At 45.3% G+C, this 25,576-nt stretch overlaps 1 protein-coding gene across 1 annotated transcript in view; it reads right to left on the minus strand.

Annotated features, from left to right (window-relative positions):
* Nucleotides 1–2,903: 2,903 nt before the first annotated feature.
* The window catches only part of LOC308140494 (uncharacterized protein), a gene marked incomplete at its 5' end in the record, with an annotated part of 81,236 nt that continues 58,563 nt past the window's right edge, over nucleotides 2,904–25,576 (minus strand). The window contains 16 exons of the mRNA XM_080510309.1: nucleotides 2,904–5,809; nucleotides 6,116–6,279; nucleotides 10,114–10,222; nucleotides 10,412–10,530; nucleotides 10,795–10,878; nucleotides 10,946–11,035; nucleotides 11,612–11,785; nucleotides 11,857–12,024; nucleotides 12,956–13,108; nucleotides 13,734–13,838; nucleotides 13,920–14,067; nucleotides 14,148–14,206; nucleotides 14,838–14,948; nucleotides 15,118–15,303; nucleotides 15,995–16,090; nucleotides 17,518–17,820. Coding sequence (XP_080366435.1) covers nucleotides 5,650–5,809; nucleotides 6,116–6,279; nucleotides 10,114–10,222; nucleotides 10,412–10,530; nucleotides 10,795–10,878; nucleotides 10,946–11,035; nucleotides 11,612–11,785; nucleotides 11,857–12,024; nucleotides 12,956–13,108; nucleotides 13,734–13,838; nucleotides 13,920–14,067; nucleotides 14,148–14,206; nucleotides 14,838–14,948; nucleotides 15,118–15,303; nucleotides 15,995–16,090; nucleotides 17,518–17,820 — 2,229 coding nt within the window. The 3' untranslated portion in view covers nucleotides 2,904–5,649. The remainder of the gene's footprint in view (nucleotides 5,810–6,115; nucleotides 6,280–10,113; nucleotides 10,223–10,411; nucleotides 10,531–10,794; nucleotides 10,879–10,945; nucleotides 11,036–11,611; nucleotides 11,786–11,856; nucleotides 12,025–12,955; nucleotides 13,109–13,733; nucleotides 13,839–13,919; nucleotides 14,068–14,147; nucleotides 14,207–14,837; nucleotides 14,949–15,117; nucleotides 15,304–15,994; nucleotides 16,091–17,517; nucleotides 17,821–25,576) is intronic.

A 25,576-nucleotide genomic window follows, 5' to 3' on the forward strand; every position in this document is an offset into this window, starting at 1 on the left:
TACGTGGCACCAGGACACCCTAGGCCGGAGGTCAATGATAGACTTTATGGTAATGTCATCTGATCTCCGGCTGCGTGTCTTGGACACTCGGGTAAAGAGAGGGGCAGAGCTGTCAACTGATCACCACCTGGTGGTGAGTTGGATGCGCTGGACTGGGAGGAGTGTGGTGTTGTCTTTGATGTGATATGTGTAGGATTGTGAGTTAACAAGTTAGTAAAGCAAAGATTAGCATGCAGACCCTGTGTCTGTGGCAGAGCTAACGTTGGTTTACAGGTTGATAACTGCTCCTAATATCATTATCAAAAGAACGCAGTCACTGTAACAGAATCAACACATCTTCATAAAGTTAAACAGTTCTATCATAGCATCAGGTTTAACTAATCTCAGGTAAAGCCCAGTTGTTGTTCCCACTTCCTTGAAGGAGTTCAGTTGTTGTCCTGCTGGAGGGAAGCTGGTGTCTTCTCCTGTAGTTAGCACCTCCTGCTAACTGTGGTTGCTGGTTCTGCAGGCTGAGGAGAAGAAGATGGAGTTGATGTTTCAGGAGTCCTTCTTTACAGCTCCTGGTTGTTCCTTTTTCCAGACTGAGGAGCTGGTCGCTCAGGTCTGTGATGGTTTTCCTTGGAGGAGGAAAACAAAAAGAAGTTCTGTGAGGCGTCGTTTCCCTGGTCTGTCCTGGTGGAACCGGTTGGTTTCCCTGGAGATCAGACTCTGGGTGCTGGTCTCTGGGTCCTGGGAAGGTCTGACCCTCGTGGTTGGGTCAGCAGAGGAGTTGAGGAGTGAAGGCCCCTGGTTGCAGGCCTCTGGTGTTAGCTGTGTGCTAACGCTGGGTGAGTTGAGCTGCTGGGAAGCAGCTCTTCAGCAACCCACCTACTCGGGGTCCAGTCTCGCAAGAGGGCAAGTAGGCTGGCTCCGCAGCCTTTTGTTCCACGTGTGGATTCGGGGTGTCAAAACCTGGGAGCTTCAACCAATCAGTGACTGGCTGAATGCATGGGGGACGAGTCTTGTGAGTAGAAAGGAGTGGAGGAAGGTCCTGCAGAAGGTCCCCCCCCCCCCCCCCCCACACACACACACACACACACACACTAGGTGTGAAAGACAATCACATTCCTGGGTCAGAATTCACGTGTCATGACTGTGTATCATGACATATGAAAATTGTCTTTCCCCAGAAATGAACAAACTTTCTGTGGTCCTGTGAGATCCCAACAAAGCTTTATGGTTGATTTTATCGTGGCAAATATGTCTGATGTCCAGGTTGCTGCAGTGTTTTGGGACAAAGGTTGTTATAATTTCATCCAGACATCAAAGCAACGTTTCCACCACACAAAAAGTGCAGGGATGGAACGGAGCGTTACGAAGATGCAAGGCAAAGCCGGAGCCAAATCAGATGCGTTTCCTCTGCAGGAAGTAGTTAAAAAGCAGGCGGGGCTTAGAGCTCCACAGATATATGACGTTACAACAATAATTTCAACCGGGCAGCAGACCTGTACCTTATGAATCCTCTGTTGTTGTTTACATCCTCCACTTTGCACTAGTTGTCTTGTAACTTTTTTTTGCAGCCACAGAGCTGCAGCTCCAAGAGCGAACACCATTCGGCCCCGGCTCAATGCGCTGGAGCGTGCTCCAGTGGCATGAAGCTGCTCGGCTCCAGTGCCACAGTGCGAGACGCAGCGTCACTGGCAACGTGACAGCCACAACTTCTGTGTTGGTTCCGAGAGAGCGAATGTTGGGGCAGAGATCGTGGACACCATGCAACAGACCTTGGGGTTCAGAGCAGCTGCAGTGTCCCAGCACACTGTGTGTGGACGCAGTTCTAGTCCGATTGTCACGTTGCATCATGTCGCTCACACCGGCAGGTTCCGGAACTCCAGCGTCAACGAACCGGAGCTCCGGGGCCAGCTAGTGTGAGCGGACATGCGGTGGCCCACATAGTGGAGGACCAGCCAGCAACACGACCAGTGGACTCAGTAGTGCATTGATTGTGGCCGTAGCGTCTGCACCCGAGTCCCAATCTCCGTCCCTGCCTCATGTCTGCACCTTTGGGACCAACATGGAAGTTGTGCAGAAAAAACAAAAATGAAAACCAAAAAGAAATCATACAAATCTGAATATGATAACAACAGAGAATTCATGCAGCCAACATATTAAAATGTTTAGGGCGTGCAGTTAATCACTGACCAATCAGCAGACGGCTCCTCAACATCAGACCCGTTCTGTTGTCCTGAGTCCCTCAACAGAAAAGCATCAACCTTTGGAAGCGGTTGTTTCAGACCATACCACCCCATTCCTGCACTTTTTGTGTGGTGGAAACGGGGCTTATGTGTGACCTTGAATGCCACAAATGTAAACGTATTTGATCGGGTTTAATGTGTACATGCAGTCGACCCCAAACGTCAAATGCCTTCACAACTGTGACAAAAAAAAAAAAGACAAAAAGGTATTCAGTCTCCGCCTGCTGTACAATCACAAGAAGTTGAAAGAACTTCATTGCAGCCTGTCTGTGAAATACAGTTATAGTTACAGTTATGTGTAATGATTAGTTATTTCTCTCTGAGGATTAACTATTTACTTTTGGTGGTCTGGTACACTTTTTCACTTTGATGAAGGTGTGAAAATTCTCGGCTTCCCTCCCTCTCAAGTGAACCGAGTCCCTGAATATCCCATTGAAAAGGACCCTAAGATTCTCCATAGTGCCAAGTCTGCTTTACTCCACTGCGTTTGTAACAATGGAGCTCCTAGTGGGTTCTTCTGGTACTGCTGTTCAGGTCTGGTCAGGTCTGTGTGTAGAAATGAAAACCTGACAGATGAGCTATATTATGTAAACAAACGCACGCACGCACGCACGCACGCACGCACACACGCACGCACGCACACACACACACACGCACACAGCAGAAACAGCACAGGTTCACAGTAAGAATTTATTGGTATTTTGTTCTAGAAAACGTCTCACCAAAGAGAATGAAGAAAATAAAAAATAAATACCCGAGAATGGCAGAACCATTTGACGTGAAGTAAAGTGTACTTACAAAATAAGAACTTGGATTTCATTTCATTTTACAAGTCGATAGATACTGCGAACATTTTTATGCTTTTTCTTGAACCAAAACATACAAAGTTAAACAATTTTATGATTTGTCCTCCTGTTCTCTGATAGTCACACATTCACACACGCACTTGTATACAAGAATACATCAAATAAACACAATCGTTTTCACAACTTCTTAAAGTTAACAACTGATTTGTGTTTGCTTTTGAAAACACCCTCCAAAATAAGAGCCTTCTCAACATTAAAGGTACAGTATGTCACCGAACACTACCTAATAAATAATCATCATGATGAGGCTAACCATTGCCAACTTACTAACTTGCCAATTTATTGTTGTATTGCCACTTTGTTGCAGCAGGGGGAGCCGTGAGCCGAGAACTTATCAGCAGCAGATTCTGTGAACGTCTCAATACTGCCACCTGGTGCACAAAAATATACGTACTGTACCTTTAAAGAGGCTGTTCTATATATCACAGAGAATATGGTTCATAATGCATGTCATTACCGTGACTATTCAAATTTTATTTACACAACCCTGCTCATCAGAATCCAGTTGATTCATTGAAAGTTGTCTTTGTTGTCTTTGTCTTCAAGCCAGGAGAGACAATTGTTTTTATTTTAGACAGAGAAACACAAGCTGCCAACATCATGGCTTTTTTCCATTGACTTTCATCCTCACAAAGACTTTGATCATTTCCATGAACTTTAACAGGACAGAACAAGCCACTTGTCTGATGACCGAGACGTTTTCACATAAACCTGCCGAGACGTCATGAAGAAAGAAATAATGTCTCTTTATTCTCCTCAAACTGCATGCTTGACCATCCCCCCACCTCACAGTCTTCCTCCTCCACCTTCTCACTTTCTTGCTCGTCTTTGAACACTTTGACACTACTTTACAAGAACCTTTTTTTCTTCTGAGCACGGCCACTGGAGGGCGCCCTCTCGTGGATCAATTCACTCAAGGCCTCTCCATCAGTTCAACATCACATAATCACAACATAACATCTTCTTTGTGTGTGTGTGTGTGTGTGTGTGTGTGTGTGTGTGTGTGTGTGTGTGTGTGTGTGTGTGTGTGTGTGTGTGTGTGTGTGTGTGTGTGTGTGTGTGTGTGTGTGTGTCCTCCACACTTCAAGAACCCTGGGTATGAAAGGTTAAACGTCTTCACCTCCAACGGGTTCAGTTGCTCCTGCAGAAACAGGGTTTGAGTGTAACTCGCTCTGTCCTCAGTCTTTGTCAGGCTGGATCCTGGAATCCTAAATCACTGAGCACAACTAAAGAACTAATTATCCTCACAATATCTGTAGAGCCAGCAAAACAGTTTACGGATAAAAGGCTGAAAGCCTGAGAATAACAAGTCTGCAAGTCAACACTGAGGGCAAATAGTACCAATGGGCATAGATAAAAGTTGGCAACAGAAGCTAGTCTGCAGCTGAAGACATTACAGATATAATACATGCATATTAACCCGGACTACACATTAAAAGCAGTATTGTATGTAAACATAGCTGCACGTCTTCAATGTGTGGCCAAAGATTGTGAACAAAGCCGCAACAAACCCACTAAAAAATACCTCAAACTGAACTCTAAAAGCATCGGACAATTCATTCAATCCAATAAACAAAAAAACAACAATGGTGCCCCACCAGCAAACTCAATAATCTTCAAATCACAAAAAAACAAAAACAAAAACAAAACATACAAAAAAAGCATTTATAAATAATCACTATATGGTGTAGCTATGATCGCTTCCGAAGTTTTCCCACACTATCCAAATACTGCTGATGACTGCGGAAGAAAATCCCTCCAAACGCTGAAAAGTCTGATTATTTGAGACACTCTTTCTTTTACAGAAACGAACAAACACCACCAACAACAAAGTCCCATCGTCACCAAAGAGACACTTTAAAAACAACTAAAACGAATCCCGGATCCTCTAAATCTCATGTTTTGCCACCAGTGTGATTCCAGTCTGTTAATAACTGAACGGGTGAAATGTGGCTGCAGTTGTTCCTCCCCACCAGCCGGAGGCGACGGTTGAGTGACACCTGTAGTTTCTGTGGACACATTATGAAGTTTTTACTGTTACTGACTGGCTTCCCACTTTTGTAGCCAGTTTTTGTGTGAGCTCTGATAAAACACAACCAGCGCTCAGTAGCCAAAAGTGTCGTAAATAAAATAATTAAGATTCAGACTTGGGTTTTTCAACTAAATCGACTGTTGATTCGTTGAACTGAACTGAAGGTCTGAACTTTCTGTTCACGATAGAATGAGCGGTATCGTCAACCTGATGTATTTACGATTCATTACAGATTGTTTTTGTTTTTTGCAAATGTGTCAACTTTGTTACTCAATCGGCGAGAATCACCATGGCAACCACTGAGTGCTGCCTCCTGGTTGTAATCTGAGCTTTCAACGATCGGAACTATTTTCTAGGGAAGAGAGAAGACGTTGCCGCAGGAGCTTCAAAGATTTGGGCAGTTTCACGAGAAGTTTTATTTTCTTCGAGCTTAAGAGATGGCAGATGGACAGACAGAAACCCTGAAGGAGATGTGGAGTGTTAAACTGAAGTATGTACAGTTGTTTTCCAGTGAGGAGAGTCACACTTTAGTTACAGTGGCTTCCTGCTCCGCCCGCTCTGCTGGCTCCTCCCCCTCCTTTTGCTCCGCCTCCACCTGCTGCTGCTCCTCGTCCTCGTCCACGCTCAGGTCCAGACGAAGGTTGTCCAGAGTCTGACGGATCGTCATCGTGTCCACACGCCTGCGGGAAACACACACACACACACACACACACACACACACACACACACACACACACACACACACACACACACACACACACACACACACACACACACACACACACACATTAGTATTAATTCGTTTACTTCTCTTTTCTCTTTCTCTGTTTCTGTTTTTCAAATGATTTATTGAAAATCATTTTAATAGATTTTCAGATTCTATCTTTGCTGTCATTTATATTCTCACCTTTACTACTTGTTTTAATATTTCCGTGTGTGTGTGTGTGTGTGTGTGTGTGTGTGTGTGTGTGTGTGTGTGTCAGTACTTGTTCTGCAGGTGCTGGTCCAGCAGTTGCCTCTGCAGCCGGCTGCTGGTCTCCCTCTCCTCCGTCAGCTCTCGGTGGGTGTGGCGGTACTGCGCCTCCTTCCTGCTTGCCTCCTCCTCCGCCTCGTTCAGCTGCCGCTTCAGAGAGCGGATCCTCTGCGTCATCTGAGCAGCCAATCACAGAGCAGAGCTTCAGTCACCTGAGCCACACCACTTCCTGTTCGTACCAGTGTCAGTTCACTTTCTGTGCCTGGGAGGGGCAGGTTTTTGTTTGGCTCCACCAGCTAAGATTTTCCACCACCCCTCCATCGAGGTACCAAGCACTGAGGAACGGATCTGTGAGGAGGAGCGACAGCGCCACCGCATGCTGATTGGTAGTGACTCTCGACTTGCCCACAATATTTAAATATTTCCCATCAATTAAACACAACAGCTGGTTTGAAACAATAACAATATCAACAGCTCTGACAGCCTGGTGAATCACTGACTCCACTGGAGCACCATGCAAACTCACACCCATCTGGAACAAGCCTGATTTTCTAAGCAACAAAAAGCCACTTTACTTCCGCACATGGTCATACAAAGGTGTCACACTTGGAACACATCTTTTTAAATAACAACCTAAATCCATTTCCCCACCTGGTCCAGGAGTACGGCATCAGGAGCAGTCAATACCTGGAATACCTCCAAATCAAATCATCCATTCATGTCAAATACAACACTGCAAACTTTAACCTCCATCTCTCACGTCCCACTTAATTCCTTAATACAACCTCTAAAAAATAACTCCTGTATCATATCAAAAATATACAAAATAATATCTAAATTAGACAGTACCATAACATTACCAACAACAAAATGGGAAACACATTTATCGATTGCTCCTGATGCCAACTTCTGGATCCACATCATCCAAAGTCTATCTCAGAAAATACAAATATACAACTAAAACAGAACAAGATTCTTCACCGAACATACCTCACTGGACAGAAAATGTCCATATATGTCTATATATATATATATATATATAAATTTGGGGGGGTCTTTTTAGTCTTTTTCTTAATTTATTTTCCCATTTCTCTCTGTTATTATTATTATTGTTATCATAAATTTTTTAATAATTATTATTACTACTATTACTACCACCATCATTGTTATTTCATTATTATATCATATTTTCCACACGCATTACTTTACACTACAACTGTAAATATATGTAAATGTCATTCTGGGTGTATGCTGTCGGGGTGTCGCGTTGTTTGTTTCTGTCTTTCGTCCTGTATGTTGCAAAGCAAAATATAAAAAAAAAAACATTTAATATTTCGTCAACTGTAAACCCTCCGTTGTTGTTTACATACGCCGCTTTGCTCACTGGTTGATTTGTTAACTGGCTTTATTGAAACATAGGCGTGCGACACAACATGGCGTCTTTCAACAAAATACAGACGAATACATACTCTAACAGGAGGAGGAGATTCTGCTCAATGAGAAAGTTTAACCTGAGTCACAGAGAATGACTCTAATAGCTGCCGACCGCTTCTATGTTCTTCGCTTGATGCTTCCCAGTCGTTCACAACCCCGCCTACATTTTTACCGTACTTCCTGTTGTGGAACCAGAGACAGAGTTGGTCCTGGGTGCGCTTTGCCGTGCTGTACCCTCCTGTTCCGCCACCTACTGTGGTGGAACTCGGCTATAGAAGTCTGTTCATGCTGCCGCGGCTCAGATCGATCTGGTTTGGGTTAGCTGGTCAGCTGACCAGGTCACATGACTCTCAGTCTTTGGTGGGAGGAGGAAATAACAGCAGCATGTCGTAGCAGCGGCTGTAAGATGTTGTGACAATGTGATGATCATGAGTCTGAGCTGCTGAAACCTAAATTCTAAGTTCCAATATGAAATCACATTGATTTCGCCCCTGCCGGCGTGACAATGTGCAGATGATACAATTACAACCCTTCTTCTTCTCCTCCACCCAAACTTCACTTCACCATGACGTCCACATCAAACAGACGTCATCCATTTCTTTAGCTTAGCATCGGTTCAGCTGTAGCCTCACATTTCTAAACACTGCATGTGCAGAGCCGCCATGCATCAGACGTCATACAAAAGTGTCATCACCACAATCAGGTATGAGTCACTTCAGAAAATACGTGTAAAAGCGCTGTAAAAAAAAAAAAGAAAAAAAAAAAAGATCAGGTTTCGGCAGCAAATCCAATCTGAGCATCAAGACTCGCAAAGTAAACGTCTCAGAGAAACTGAATCCACATGGAAATAGTGTCAGTTCATTTAAAAGTAAGAAACAACTGTTTACTGATACACCAAACACACTGTAACACCAGAGGAAGTAGAAAACTGACCAGAGACCAAACACACAGGATACGTCCGAAACGTCCCTCCTATCTCCTTATCGATGGACTTCTTCTGCGGCCATGATAAGGATCTGAACTCTCAATAAGCAAAGAAAAGGAGGCTCGTTGCTTCCTTTAGCCTAGGAAACACTGATGCTTTCTTTAGAGCCTCTTTAGCCTAGGAAACACTGATGCTTCCTTTAGAGCCTCTTTAGACTAGGAAACACTGATGCTTCCTTTAGAGCCTCTTTAGACTAGGAAACACTGATGCTTCCTTCAGAGCCTCCTTTAGCCTAGGAAACACTTATGCTTCCTTTGAGCCTCCTTTAGCATAGGAAACACTGATGCTTCCTTTAGAGCCTCTTTAGCCTAGGAGACACTGATGCTTCCTTTAGAGCCTCTTTAGCCTAGGAAACACTGGTGCTTCCTTTAGAACTTCCTTTAGCCTAGGAAACACTGGTGCTTCCTTTAGAACTTCCTTTAGCCTAGGAAACACTGAGGCTTCCTTTAGATCCTCCTTTAGCCTAGGAAACACTGATGCTTCCTTTAGAACTTCCTTTAGCCTAGGAAACACTGAGGCTTCCTTTAGAGCCTCCTTTAGCCTAGGAAACACTGATGCTTCCTTTAGATCCTCCTTTAGCCTAGGAAACACTGATGCTTCCTTTAGAACTTCCTTTAGCCTAGGAAACACTGATGCTTCCTTTAGAGGCTCCTTTAGCCTAGGAAACACTGATGCTTCCTTTACTAAAGGGGGTGACCTCATGCTGCCCCACAATGCCTTGCAGCGACAATATTTAAAGGGCCAGATCATCGGAGCGTTTATGGAAAATCACAATGGAGGAAAAAGGAGGAGATCATGTCAGTTACCAAAGCAATAATCTGCATTGAACAACTTTAAATCATCTAAAACCCAAATGTCTGATCCCGCCACAGCGGACGTCACTAACTTATACCACCGTCGCATTATTATGACGTCACTAAGTGAAGGTGCGGTCCAACTGTCACACCAACATGATCGCCCTTCACTAACTCCTAACACCTTTCCTTCACTCCTTTAGGAAGCCTTCTAACACCTTTCCTTCACTCCTTGAGGAAGCCTTCGAACACATTTCATTAACTCATTTAAGAAGCCTTCGAGCACCTTTCCTTAACTCCTTTAGGAAGCCTCCTAACATCTTTCCTTAACTCCTTTAGGAAGCCTTCAATCACCTTTCCTTCACTCCTTGAGGAAGCCTTCTAACACTTTCCCTGAAGTCCTTGAGGAAGCCTTCGAACACATTTCATTAACTCATTTAAGAAGCCTTCGAGCACCTTTCCTTAACTCCTTTAGGAAGCCTCCTAACATCTTTCCTTAACTCCTTTAGGAAGCCTTCAATCACCTTTCCTTAACCCTGTGACATCATCCAAGGGGATGAGTGAAAGTTGATAGACAAGGAGTTAGGGACCCTCTGTCACACAAGAGGAAGTAGAAAACAGTTCAGAAAGTGAAGAACTTCTAAACATATCTTCACATGTGCCCACTAAACTTTCATCCATTTTGAAAGAGCTGGTGTTGTTTTCCGGCTGTGCTGCCCTCTGGTGGAGAGACTTTCAAAGTGTGTTTATGAAGGAACAGAAATGGATTATTGATGGCTGGGGGATGTTGAGTGTTACCAGGTCTTTCTGTTCAGTCGCTATCCGGTGCTCCTCCTCCATCTGGTCGCTCAGCTCATTGATCCTCCGCTCCAGCTTACTGATGGTGTTGGTCAGAGTTATCTTGTTCCTGTGACACACACACACGCACGCAAGCACACACACACACACACACACACACACACAAGTCAGCTTATTGATTGTTTAAAAGCTTTTCTTCCACATTAACTGTGGATGTTCCATTTATTACCAGTCATGTGATCAGGGATTACAAGTCTCAGTGTAATCTGTAACTGTAACTGTAATCTCTGTGACTGACCTCTCCTCAGCTCTCAGGAAGCTCTCCAGCTCCTTGGCTCGACTCTCCGCTCTGGAGACGACGTCCTCCTGAACTCTGGAGCTCTGCAGCTCATCCACCTCCAGACGCAGCTCCCGCAACTACACACACACACACACACACACACACACACACACACACACACACACACACACACACACACACACACACACACACACACACACACACACACACACACACACACACACACACACACACACACACACCTTATTGGTCCAGAAGCAAATACAATCAAGAAGCAAGCAATCCTCATTTCTCAACACTGCTGATTGTTAAGGCGTCACTCACTCACTCACTCACTCACTCACTCACTCACTCACTCACTCACTCACTCACTCACTCACTTGTCTCTCCATGGAGGTTTTCTCAATCTCCAGCTGGTCGTTCAGCTCTTTCTCCTGGATCACTTTCATCTGCAGCTGCTCCGTCTGACAGAGGAGAACATGTCACACACTCTTCTCCAGTGTGTGTGTGTGTGTGTGTGTGTGTGTTCACCTGTTCAATGGCTCTCTTCTGCTTAGCGGCCCACCGCTGCTCGCTGTCATGCAGCTCCTCCAGGTCAGTCTCCATGTCGATCATCTTCTCCTGAAAGTCACAGTTCATGTGTACACACACACACACACACACACACACACACACACACACACACCCACACACACACACACACACACACACACACACACACACACACACACCTTTAGAAAACCGTGGTGTTCTGAATATGTGGGATTATGGGATGGCAGCGCTGACTGCTAAACAGGATTTACATAATTAATCCCCCATTAACCCCAAACTCTGATGTTGACATGAATGATTAATTCAAGTGGACGTCTGCATTTGTATGGAGAGGTCACATACATTTCAACTTTGAGCGTCATTGCTTAATATAATATACTATTATTATTCACTGATTAACTTTCTATGGTTTAATAATCATCACATGATAACAATAATAATAATACATTATTATTTTTATTAATGCTAATATGAATCAAAACCAATACAACTCCTACTACTTGTAACAACAACAACAATGGCAACAACACTAACAACAACAACAACAGCAATAATAATAATCACTGTTGTTGTTCTTAATCGGTACATCTGCTTCCACAAGTGTGTGAGGAGCGTATAAGTAATCAGATTACTGTGTGTTGGTACCTGTGCCAGTTTGAGCTGTTTGGCCAGGTCGTCTCTGGCCTGGTTGGTGGTCTGCAGCTCCATGGTCAGATCGTCCACCGTCCTCTCCGCCTGCTTGCACTGCAGCTGCAGCCGCTCCCGGAGCTGGATCTCGTCCTCCAGCGTGCGCTCCTTATCGATCAGCTTCCCGGACACCTGCAGACACAGTGGGTGAGTCCAGGAGCTGCAGGACAAGGCGGAATGTGAGCAGAGTGCAGATCCGTTACCTCTCCCTGCAGTCTGCTGACCAGGACCTGCAGCCGCTGCAGCTCCTGCTCCTTCTCCAGCATCGTCTCCTCCAGCTCGTCCACCCTCATCTGGGCATCGGCGCGCAGCTTCTGCTGCAGGCTGAGCTCGGTGGAGGCCTGCGAGGACGCCTGCAGGGCGTCGCTCAGCTGCAAACACACACAACCTCAGACCCTCAAAACCGCACAACCAAGACCCAGGCTCAAGCTTGGGCCGCGAGTCCACCTGCATCTGCCTGTGTCTGCCTGTACCTGACTGTGTCCGCCTGTACCTGCCTGTGTCCGCCTGTGTCCGCCTGTACCTGCCTGTGTCCGCCTGTACCTGCCTGTGGCCGCCTGTACCTGCCTGTGGCCGCCTGTACCTGCCTGTGTCCACCTGTACCTGCCTGTGTCCGCCTGTACCTGCCTGTGTCCGCCTGTACCTGCCTGTGTCCGCCTGTACCTGCATGTGTCCGCCTGTACCTGCCTGTGTCCGCCTGTGTCCGCCTGTACCTGCCCGTGTCCACCTGTACCTGCCTGTGTCCGCCTGTACCTGCCTGTGTCCCCCTGTACCTGCCTGTGTCCGCCTGTACCTGCCTGTGTCCGCCTGTACCTGCCTGTGTCCCCCTGTACCTGCCTGTGTCCGCCTGTACCTGCCTGTGTCCGCCTGTACCTGCCTGTGTCTGCCTGTACCTGCATGTGTCCGCCTGTACCTGCCTGTGTCCGCCTGTACCTGCCCGTGTCCGCCTGTACCTGCCCGTGTCCGCCTGTACCTGCCTGTGTCCACCTGTACCTGCCTGTGTCCGCCTGTACCTGCCTGTGTCCACCTGTACCTGCCTGTGTCTGCCTGTACCTGCCTGTGTCCACCTGTACCTGCCTGTGTCTGCCTGTACCTACCTGTGTCCACCTGTACCTGCCTGTGTCCAGCTGTACCTGCCTGTGTCCACCTGTACCTGCCTGTGTCCGCCTGTACCTGCCTGTGTCCACCTGTACCTGCCTGTGTCCGCCTGTACCTGCCTGTGTCCACCTGTACCTGCCTGTGTCCACCTGTACCTGCCTGTGTCTGCATTTCTCTGCCTGCGTCTGCCTGCTGCCAGTTTACCTCGGTCTCCAGTCGGAGGATGTCGTTGTGGAGCTCGGATGTCCTCTTGGTCTTGGTGTCCTTGTCCACCTCCAGCTCCTCCAGCTGCCTCTCAGCCAGCCACAGCTTCTCAGCTAGAGACTTAGCATGCAGCGTCTGCTTCTCCAGGTTCTCCTGCACACACACACACACACGCACGCACGCACGCACACACACACGCACACACACACACGCACACACACACACACACAAACGGTTGATTAAATGTCACCTGACTCACAACACCATCATTTAGTGACCGAATCAGAGAATTTTCTTCAGTTTATAGTTTCTTATGGTTTCCTTAAACTATAAAGTATAAACTATATTCCTGTTTGATTTTAAATGGAGATTTTGAAATGAAAAGGTAGTCTAATTGAGAGTTTATTAAAATGCCATCTCACTCAGGTACCTCAACACAGTACTGTATGAAATCAGACTTGTTGGACTGAAGTTGGTGTAGCTTAATGTTTCTCTGTTGAACCTGGATTTGGGGTTTTTAATGGTCCAGAGGTCAAAATTGTAAAAAGTGAAGATTTAATCTAGAGTTTGTATTCTTTATTGTTGTTCACAGTGTTGTCAGTGACACATTTTTAAATTGACACAGTGGTGTAGTAGTTCGCGCTCTCACTGCTCAGAGAGAATACTATGAGTTTGAGTCCAGACTCCGCTCCAGGCTTTCCTCAGTCCTCCAGTAAGACGTGAACTGGTGGAAGTTGAAGCGTCAGCCGTGTCAGGCCATCACTATGAGTCAGCGTACCTCGGCGTCCTGGATCTTGTTGTGCAGTGACTGCTGGAGAACATTGAAGGCATACTCCTGAGTGTTGGCCTCCACCATCATGTCCCGAGCTCCCTTCACCTCGATCTGAGTAGCAGGAGACAAATCAGTCACCGAATCACTGAATCCCCCCACCCTCCCCCGCTCAACACTGGTCTGGGGTGGTACCTCCATCTCTCTGCACCTCTCCGCCATGGCCTGGTTCTCCTGGTCCATCTCGATCATCTGCTCTCGCATCCTCTTCATCTCATTGGACAGCTGAGCGTTGGTCCTCAGCAGGTCTTCGTTGTTCACCAGCAGGCCTCGCATCTCAAACCTGCACACACACACACTTGTTTAAACTTCTGAATACAACAACTGATGTCCCAAGATAAGGAAGAAAAAAGAAAGGCAGACCTGATCTGGTTTCGTTCTTTCTCCATCTCCACGCTTTCGGCCTCCAGGAACTGGTTCCGCTGCAGAAGAAACACACACAACAAATTTGAACACACTGATGGTTCGAATCATATCTGTCTACAGGTCATCACCATCAGCAACACTTTCCATGGTGTCCCTCAGGGTTCACTTCTTAGCCCCTTCTGCTTCAGTCTCTCGCTGTTCACATCCTGCACCATCACTTCTACACCGTCACTGAAGACGTCTCACCCAGACTGAACTAATATTCTGGAATCATTCTCAGTGGACAAAAAACAAGAACAAATCTTAGCCAATTCACCAGAACTCTGACAGAATACGGCTCCCATCAGAACGTTAGTCCTCCTGTGGTTTCGTCCTCTTCTTCATCACCTTCACTACACTACTGAGAGTCTCATACCTCGATAAGAGAAATAAAAACTCTCAATGAGCTTCAGTACATCCAGAACTACTTCAGTCCGGTCATCCAGAAAGTCTCCAGACTCCATATCTACTTCAAAATCCTCCTCAACCCTGAAAAACCTCAAAACAGCTTCTAGACTGAAAGAAGACCGGAACCGCTCCTAGTTCAAGTGGAGCCGATCACCCGGTCACCCGGTCACCCGGTCACCCAGTCACACAGTCACAGAGTGGTTCTGGAGGAGAAGTTAAAGAGTGAGAGGGTGAAGAGACCTTCTGGCAGGAGTCCAGCTCCTTGGTCAGCTCCTCAATGTAGTCCCTCCTGTTGGGGCCTCCCATCGTGTTGGAACGCATGCTGTAGTGGTTTGTCATCACCTGGGGCACCTGGAACACACACACATTTACAGTCAAACCACACACACACACACACACACACACACACACACACACACACACACACACACACACACACACACACACACACACACACACACACACACACACACACACACACACACACACGCGCACACACACACACAGTGTGAAGACATACAATGGTGTTGATTTCACTCCTCCTCCTGACGAGGGAGTCGTAGGCAGAGAAGCGGGGGCGGGTGCTTCCCAGAGTAGGGGTGGGGATGCCCAGGGTGGGGGTGGGGATGCCCACCGGACTGGTGCTGCGGCTGTTGAAGGAGTACAGGTTCATTTCTGAGGTGGCAGGGGAAAGTCCACTGTGAACCTGCAGGGACAAGCAGAGAGCGGAGTGTCTGAGTGGAGTGTGTGAGCTCAACCTCAGATCATTCCAGAACACACACAGTGTCGTGACACAAACATGGCAGCACGGTGGTGCAGTGGGAGGCACCACTACCGCACAGCTAAAGAACCCTGGTTCAGTACCTGGACAGATGCTTGCTCTGTCAAGTTTGCATGTTCTCCCCAAAAGTCGGCCGATAAATACTTGGTAGCAACTGATAAAGAGATACGTTTGACCATTTGAAGCCTATTCGATGTAATAACATTTTCGAAGTTTATTACAATATTCATTTAGCATGAAAAACTCCTATGAAAATAATAACTGCTAACTGCTACTGCTATGAAGTATTAATATACAGATACAACTACATTTGATAGAAATAAATGACTTCTTCCATTTTTGATTCCGATTGCTCATCAAGAATTGGGATTGTTTGATGGAATCATTGTAATATTCATTCATTGAGGATTCACAGAAAGTTTTTAAAGGGCTATTACATTATTGGCCATTATTGCATGACGGGTTGTTGGTTCTCCAAGTGAAGATTGTGTTTCAAATTTGTGATCACTGGTGTTAGTATGGACTCTCCCCAGCTCCACGAGACTCCGGTTTCACTGACTCTTTGTGAATCTGGACAGAATAAAACACTTCCAGCTGCTCCCAGCTGCTCACAAACCTTGAACTCGGACATCCGGTGCATGGGGTTGTACTCCATGGAGGTAGCTGTGGCGTATGGGCTGTTGAACACTCGGGGAGGGCTCTCGTAAGCAAACTGGACACACAGACACCTTCAAATTAATATTAGCCATCAAATAGGGAAACAAACTTTTTAAAAACTCACAGTGCAGGGGAGTCAGATTGGAACGAGTGGTGGTGGCCATCATTGTTCAAGTGCTTCTGTGCAGTAAAGTGCAGTAAAAATCCCTCAGCATCATAAATGTTCCCTCTGGGGTACGACGCTCGTCACGCTGCTTCGTAAACACCAATACAATCACTGTCAGATAATAATTGTAGCTCAAAACGCTTCACAAAAAAGAGGAATTTGCGTCCTTTCTCACGGTTGTAGCATCGCTTCGAACCACAAGATGGTGTAATTAGTCATTTTCTTGTTTGCGTTGGACGTTGATTCTACATTGTCAGGTGGTAAACTTTGAATTATAATGGACAGCAGAGTATGAATGTTGACCTCAAAGTAACAAGAGTGAGTCACTGCTGCCCCCCAATGCTCTTGTCCCATAACACAAATCTTTCAGACTGTACCTTCAAAATATAACTGTATTAAATCTTGTCTCAGTTTAGGTTGTTGTTGGGTTGTTTTTTTTTAGTGATTCAAGAGGCTAACGAAAGCATAATTTTACCCCAGAAGAACAGTTATGACTTTAACAGACTTTTGGATCATTTAATTACAAATCATCACCAGTGCATGTGCATTGTGAACAACAACAACAGCATTTTATATGGTTCATTACACATGTAAAGCACACAACATTTGATCAGTTTGATTGGATGCGAGGTGAGATCAGAGACTATGGTTGTTCTGTGGTGAGTCGGTTAACAATGCAAAACCTTAAATCTGTGTTTAGTCCAGGAGCTGGATCTGCTCGACCACTGCAAAGGAAGCAGCTCATTAAATCCTCTCACTTCACTGGCCGATGGAGAAGAATATAGCAAATAGGCTGGTTTTACTTCAAATCCTGCAGTAATGCTTTCTGACAATCTCATAACCTGGATCATGATATTTCAACCACACTGAAAAGTTTGGGTTCTAATCGACTATCTGAATAACGAATGTTGTTGTTTTAAAAAAAATTACATTTAAATCTGTTGTGTAAACAAAATCACTTAAATATTGTAAATTACTATATGTTAAATAAAATTATTTTTAGATGAAATTTTTAAAGAAATACATTAACGGGATATTATTTGCAGCACATACATAGATTTTTTTTTTTACTCATTGAAGAGAATCTTCCGGAAAATACAGCAGATGGCAGTGTTGAACAACTGCTGCTGTCTCTCTCTCTCTGTCTCTCTGGGTCTGTCTCTCTCTCTCTCTCTCGCACACACACACACACACACACACGCACACACACACACACACACACACACACACACACACACACACACACACACACACACACACACACACACACACACACACACACACACACACACACACACACACACACACACACACACCTTATCAGACGTGTTGTCCCAGTCTCTGGAGGCCAGTGACTCCAGGGAGCCCTTGTAGCTGTTCACCCCCAGTCGGTTGGTCTCCCACCGCTTTGTGCCGTTCTCTGCCATCAACCCACCGCCTCCAGGGCCGTCGGCATCACCGCCACCACCGCCACCGCCACCACTCAGCCCGTTGCTCTTCATCTCGTTGTTGAGGAAGAGCTGGTACTTTGGGTTCTGGGCAGTGGGCCCGGCTTTGGGTGTGGATGGCTCCTCCTCGGATGGGCTGTCCAGCTGCTTGTTCGAATCGAACTCTGACTCCTGGATGACGAGATGGACAAGAAGAGAACAAGCCTTGAAAAGCCTGGGAGATCTGTCGCAGTGCTGAAATCAATTCTGTTCACATGCAGTCCGAAACACATTGGCAACACAATCATGAGACAGAGAAATGAACGAGAAAGATTTTTTTACTGATTTTAAAAAGAGAATCAATGACTAAAATCTAATAAAAAGTTGAAAGTCTTATTGGTGGTTATTTTCAAACTATTGCAACCTACAACAAGATTTGAATGTAACATAATTCAATCAAAACATCCAGAAATGATGAGAATTGACTTAAACTAGTGAATAAATGATATCACTATCAAATATTGCCAGTCATTGTGTTTGCAACTCTGCGCTAAATGATCTTTTATGCTGAATCCATGTGTTTTACAGCAACTTTGAAGCAAAAGAAACACTCAAGAGCCTGGTAGCAATATAATACTGATGTTGATTCATGGTCAGTGTTCAAATTCAGATGTTGTGGAAGTTTTCACCCTGGTTTAGACCAGTTTCAGCATTAGCTGCTAATATCTCATCACTGATTAATTGGTTACTCACTAGAAGGTCCCCTTGTTGCCAAAGAACAACTTTCCACATATTGGCTGCCACATATTGAACCAGTTGCAGTCGTGAAGGTTTGAAAAGTCAAGTTTAGTTTTGACTTGAAACTTTTTGTCCTGTGTTTGAGGTTTTGTTTTTATTTGCTAGCCTTCGCCCACCCCCCCCCCCACCCCCCTCACCCCCCAACCCCTCAGCCCACACCTCAATTTTGCAAAATGTCCCGGTTTCTGGCAAAACCCATTTTTCGCTAAATGATTTGAAAGCACACAAGTTCATTGTCTGTTTCAATCAGGTTTCATGCAACAGAAATCAGCAGTCATTGTGGGAAAGATGGAGCAAACAAAAGACACAAAATGGAATCGTGAAGCTTGTATATGAGGGGGAAAAAAAATCAAGGGATCACACTGATATTTGAGAGAACCGTCAGTCACTTTGAGGCCTTTTGATTAGTGTGATTGAGGAGAATGTGTTTACAATCTTTGTGGCAGCTTCATGCTTTTGGTTCCTTGTGCAGATCGATTGAGTGCACAGATGCAATCATGCAAAGAGCTGCTTTGGGAAAAGCTGCCATGTGGCTGCATGATGTTCCCCCACAGAAGATGAGGACGTTTTATTTTTTTCATTTCACACAAGGACATCATGCGACTGGTTGGAGCAGAGGACTTCTTACCGATCCCATGCCAGAGTCTTCCACTGAGTCTCTGCCGGACTCTGCCGGTTGTGATTTGCTTTGTGGTTGTGACTTGAACTTCTCACTGCTGATTTCTACTGGACAGTCGATTCTTGCTGTTATCCGACTGCCTTTGGGACTTGTTGGGGCTAGTTCAGCCTCGCTCTCATTGGCTATCTTGCTTGGAGGAGGGAGGGCAATGCCAGGAGCTGGGCTTGGATCTTCTTTAGTGCTGCTCAGTGTAGAAGGAACAGGTTCGGCCTTTTGACCGTCAACTGCATCGGTCAAAACCTCCACGGACAAAGACTTCAGCATCAGTCCAAACCTCGAAGACGAGGAAGATCTGGAGAGCTCCGGAATGGAGAATTTACTGACTAGGTCCTTGATGCTTTGCGCTCGCTGGAGGTAGGAGTGTTGGAAGGAGTCTGCAGTTGACTCCCGATAAGAAGCCTGGAAGGTCTGTGCTTCCTCTTCATTTCTGGTGGATTTCTGTTCAGTTAGAAGAAGGGCTTGGTAAGAGGAAGAAGAGGGTGTTGCCTGAAAGAGGCGAAGACAATAACAGACACAACCCCAGAAAGCTGGTCAGCTGATGTCTGAGGAACACACGGTAATGACAGATATTGAAGACCTTGTTGTGGTACCAACTTTTCTAGGCATATTACTCCATAAGTAGACTTCATTGCCAGTCATCAACCACAAGTGCATGATTATGACTTCTCAGAACTGGCTAAACAGCAGCAGTTCTGGGTTCTGGGCTACATTAAGATAGTAAGTCTTTAGTTGAGTATTGAAATGGATGGATGTCAAGACGTGAGCCAGGACTAAATGCAGTGTACGCCAAGCCACCAGCAGTGTCAGTCTACGAATGGTTCTCAGGAAGGGATAAGCCACTTTAAGTCAACAGAACATCCGTGGTCCACATCTGATTCAATGATGTGGTGTCAGTTACCAGACGGCAACATCCAACAACGATTGCAAGATGACGTCCACCATGTGGACTTACAGGATCTTAAAACCCCGTCCTCAGTCACAACCACAACCTGTTGCTTTCACGACTCTTTAGCAGTGTTTTGTGATGCACCCCAGTGAAGGGGGATTGTAAACCATGAAATATACTTGGTGCATAGACAACAGAACAGCTTAACCTGACTTCACCTAATCCCACGTATGAAAACACCTGGAAGCAGACCAGACCTGGCCATCAGACCATCCTATAGTTGAAGTGGTCCAACCCTGATCCTGGAGGGCCCCTGTCCTAAATCATGTCTCCCTTAATCTGAAGATTAGATTTCTCCTAAGCGCTGAAGAAAGCACTGCATCAGTAGTCCCTCATCGCAGCAGGGAGAGACCTGGACCACGCAGGAACCAGACCAGCAATGACATCCCGCCATCCTCCAAGCCAAGCTGTCTGTGTTTGTCATGAGACGGACCGCTGACCTCGACTCTGAAGAAGATTGATGGATGGCAAATTATAAAACAACACAGGTGTATGGGGGAAGGAGATCTATGGAGCATCGAAAGCAGATCCAAACAGGGGTTTTTCTAAGAAACTCCACTCTGGTGGTTGATTTCCACATGAGCCCAGTTGGGCGTATTACGCAACAGCGTCAACCACCTTATAGATGTTAAAATCGTTTGGAAAAGAGTGACTTCAAAGAGTGATTGCTCATTCTTCTTCTTCGTCCATCACTTTAAAATCCAAATTGATTGATTATGTTAAAGCACGATGTTAATAATCTCTTTTCTCTCTGCCGCTGTTGCCAGCCTCTTTACAGTCGCTGCTGTTTACTGATGAAATGCATACATACTGGCGTCAAACCCAACTTGTGTGTGTGTGTGTGTGTGTGTGTGTGTGTGTGTGTGTGTGTGTGTGTGTGTGTGTGTGTGTGTGTGTGTCCATCGTGACATAAATCCCTCTTGAGAAACTGCAACATCTGCTCACTCCTCTGACCCCCCCCCTCCACACACACACACACACACACACACACACACACACACACACACACACACACACACACACACACACACACACACACACACCACCCCCGGAACACGACATCCCTCATTCTCACACTGAAAAAAAAAGACACAAAGGGAGATAAACAGGAACCAAGACTCAGAAATTAAAGAATCCACTTCACTTGCACACAAAAAAGGGAGGGAAAGAGAAGGAGCAGAAAATGTCAACACTTTCCTGTTTTTGCCAAAAAGCCTCTCGATTAAATCCAACTTTATTTAACAATCGCAACAAGAAGGCCGACGCCACTCAGAGAAATGAAGTGGCGAGCGTCCAGGGGTTTACATTTCGGGGCTCGAGGGTCCCGAGCGGCGAGTGGCCTTAATCCAGGGACTGGCCTGACCGCCTTCCCCCGGGGGACTGAGCGCCGGACTGGGCTGGAGGCTTTAGGCTTCATGACCGTATTAAAATGTTTAGCGGCCGAGCCGGGATTATCTCTGAGCTGATGACTTTTAATGACATTATTTTTGCACTCAGTATGGGACTCCATGAGTTACAAAGAGACAAGGATTTATTTTCGTGATTACGGCCCCATTGCTGTTTAATATTTAGGAAATGTGTTTGCGTTACTTCTTGTGAAAATAACATTTTCCAACTGGCTGATATTGTTTTTGTCTGATGAAGACTGACATTCCAGTACAAAACAATGCATCACAGTGGTAACATAACCCAAGAATGAGCATAACCAAGAAAAGAGTTACATCTTAACTTTTTACGTGATCAAATATTCCACATTCCACAAGCCCACTGATTGTAATGGAGGGACAACACAATCATACAAGTTTGTTGGAACTACATAGAGCTTTGGTAGCAGAAATCTTGAGGATGCATGGTGTCGCACAGTTCCTTTCAGGATGGAGATATTGTGGCCCTGCAGTCCTAATGTCCAGATGAACCTGGCATCATGGTATGTCGACCCAGTCCAGGATGAACTCAACTTCATGAAAGGATATTTGCTGTCTTGCTGCAATGTAAACTGGAAAAATGGCCAATGAGCACTTAATGGAAGCTGCTTTCAGGATTTCTTCCCAGGGTCAAAGTTGAAGGGGCTTTCAATTTTGTCCACAAGACTGTTCTGGTTTACTGCCTCAAGAATGAAAAGCCATGATTACAGTCGAAACAAGGCGTTTAAGAACTCTACTGAGTTTGATTTTCTAAAGAAGAGAAACTGCTGTAATGTAATCTGGGTCCCTTTTCTCAACCAGCAGGAAAACCATCACAGACCTGAGCGACCAGCTCCTCAGTCTGGACAAAAGGAACAACCAGGAGCTGTAAAGAAGGACTCCTGAAACATCAACTCCATCTTCTTCTCCTCAGCCTGCAGAACCAGCAACCACAGTTAGCAGGAGGTGCTAACTACAGGAGAAGACACCAGCTTCCCTCCAGCAGGACAACAACTGAACTCCTTCAAGGAAGTGGGAACAACTGGGCTTTACCTGAGATTAGTTAAACCTGATGCTATGATAGAACTGTTTAACTTGATGAAGATGTGTTGATTCTGTTACAGTGATTGAGTTCTATAGATAATGATATTAGGAGCCGTTATCAACTTGTAAACCAACGTTAGCTCTGCCACAGACACAGGGTCTGCATGCTAATCTTTGCTTTACTAACTAGTTAACTCACAATCCTACACATATCGCATCAAAGACAACATCACACAGTAACTGAACACCATCTGACGACTCCTGACGTTTTACAAGACAAGTCTCATTCACATAAACTCGTTCTAGAAATGGTTCTAGAAATTTAGCAGAGACACACAGGAAGCAGATGCTAAAGACTAGCTTCCATGTTCCATTGTTCTCCAGCACATGGTGGAGACCCAGGACAGACTTCCTGCTCTCTGATCACCTCCATTTGAATGTAGCTTCTAGTGATCCGCCATCTTGTTTTGTAGTTTCATCCAAAGGCACAGGGTACGTCAGAATTGTCTTTCCTAACTCCTTATCTATCAACTTCTCATTAACTCCAGAAGTGTTTCGTGTAGCGGCCATTATAAGGACCGTCTGAATTCTCAATAAGCAAAGAAAAGGAGGCCCATTGCTTCCTTTCGAGCCTCCTTTATCCTAGGAAACACTGATGCTTCCTTTAGCGCCTCCTTTGGCCTAGGAAACACTGATGCTTCCTTTAGAACTTCCTTTAGCCTAGGAAACACTGATGCTTCCTTTAGATCCTCCTTTAGCCTAGGAAACACTGATGCTTCCTTTAGAACTTCCTTTAGCCTAGGAAACACTGAGGCTTCCTTTAGATCCTCCTTTAGCCTAGGAAACACTGATGCTTCCTTTAGAACTTCCTTTAGCCTAGGAAACACTGAGGCTTCCTTTAGAGCCTCCTTTAGCCTAGGAAACACTGATGCTTCCTTTAGATCCTCCTTTAGCCTAGGAAACACTGATGCTTCCTTTAGAACTTCCTTTAGCATAGGAAACACTGATGCTTCCTTTAGAGGCTCCTTTAGCCTAGGAAACACTGATGCTTCCTTTACTAAAGGGGGTGACCTCATGCTGCCCCACAATGCCTTGCAGCGACAATATTTAAAGGGCCAGATCATCGGAGCGTTTATGGAAAATCACAATGGAGGAAAAAGGAGCAGATCATGTCAGTTACCAAAGCAATAATCTGCATTGAACAACTTTAAATCATCTAAAACCCAAATGTCTTTTCCCGCCACAGCAGACGTCACTAACTTATACCACCGTCGCATTATTATGACGTCACTAAGTGAAGGTGCGGTCCAACTGTCACACCAACATGATCGCCCTTCACTAACTCCTAACACCTTTCCTTCACTCCTTTAGGGAGCCTTCTAACACCTTCTCTTAAGTCCTTGAGGAAGCCTTTGAACACATTTCATTAACTCCTTTAGGAATTCTCCTGACACCTTTCCTTACCTCCTTTAGGAAGCCTCCTAACACCTTTCCTTAACTCCTTTAGGAAGCTTCCGAACACTTTTCCTTAATTCCTTTAGGAAGCCTCCTAACACCTTTCCTTAACTCCTTTAGGAAGCTTCCCAACACCTTTCCTTAGCTCCTTTAGGAAGCCTCCTAACACCTTTCCTTAACCCTGTGATGTCATCCAGGGGTTTAAGGTAAAGTCCATATATAAGGAGAAAGGAGGGATATTTCAGACATACCCTCACACACTTCCTCCACCTCTCTCTTTCTCTAAGCACACACACACTCCTCCTGAACTCTGGAGCTCTGCAGCTCATCCACCTCCAGACGCAGCTCCCGCAACTACACACACACACACACACACACACACACACACACACACACACACACACACACACACACACACACACACACACACACACACAGACACCAAGTTGTATAGAGGTAGTTAGAATCTCTGTCGACCTCTTTGTTGTGAAAAACTTAAATCCTTCAAGCTTTCTTTACTGTTAATCCTGGTAATTGTAATTAATTTAATTATTAATTCAAATTCCTAATTATTGGTTGGATATATCTTATGTGACTGATCTGAATAAATGGTCTCTCATTTCCTGCCAAACTAGCATCGATGCCAAACTGCCAAAATGATACATACAGTAAATGGTATATGAGGCAATAAATCCTACAGTAGTTTTCTTTCTTTCTAACCCTAACCCTTCTTTGGTCATTTTTAGGATGCCAGGTTTGTTTTTCCAGCTTATCAGCTTTGTCTTGTAACTTTTGCTGAAGTTTTTAATGACAAACTCATGAAAAGGTTCTCGCTCATGTCAACACGCCTGCTAACTTTTGGTTTCCATCAATGTTTTTCGCAACTTTTCTTGACATATCGCTCCAGTCTTCATTAACGAGCGGCAAATCACATCATCAAACAGTGAAAGGAGAACTGTCACACACACACACACACACACACACACACACACACACACACACACACACACACACACACACACACACACACACACACACACACACACACACACACACACACACACACACACACACACACACACACACACACACTCACACACCACACACACACACAGATGTAAACAAGCAGATGCACTTTAAAGGCACACAAAAACAAAACTGTCACTACGGTAGAGAGACGGAACATAAAATAAAATAAATAAGCAATTAGCGGCAGCAGCTTCATGTCGAACACGTACGTGTGTCGCAGGGAGCAAAACGTCGAGCTACGTTCGGCCCGAGGCAATCTGCTCAGCAATATGTTCCCCTGTTGTTGTTGTTGTTGTTGTTGTGTCCCCCCCCCACACACACACACACACACACGCACACGCTTACACACACGCACTCACAGGAAATATTTGTTACAATCTGATGGGATTATCCTCTACTTTTAATGTGGGAATATGAAAAATGAGATCAGTTTTCAATTTCAATTTATTTGACTGCCGCAAACCTAATAAACATGTTAGTGGAGAGATCAAAGCGGCTCATTTAGACACAGTAGGTTAAGTGAACAAAGCACAAATGTGGGAAATTATGAAGGAATAAAATGAAAATGATCAACTTTTTAACAGCAAATATTTT

Source organism: Blennius ocellaris (assembly GCF_963422515.1).
Source record: "Blennius ocellaris genome assembly, chromosome: 15".
Taxonomy (NCBI): Eukaryota; Metazoa; Chordata; class Actinopteri; order Blenniiformes; family Blenniidae; genus Blennius; species Blennius ocellaris.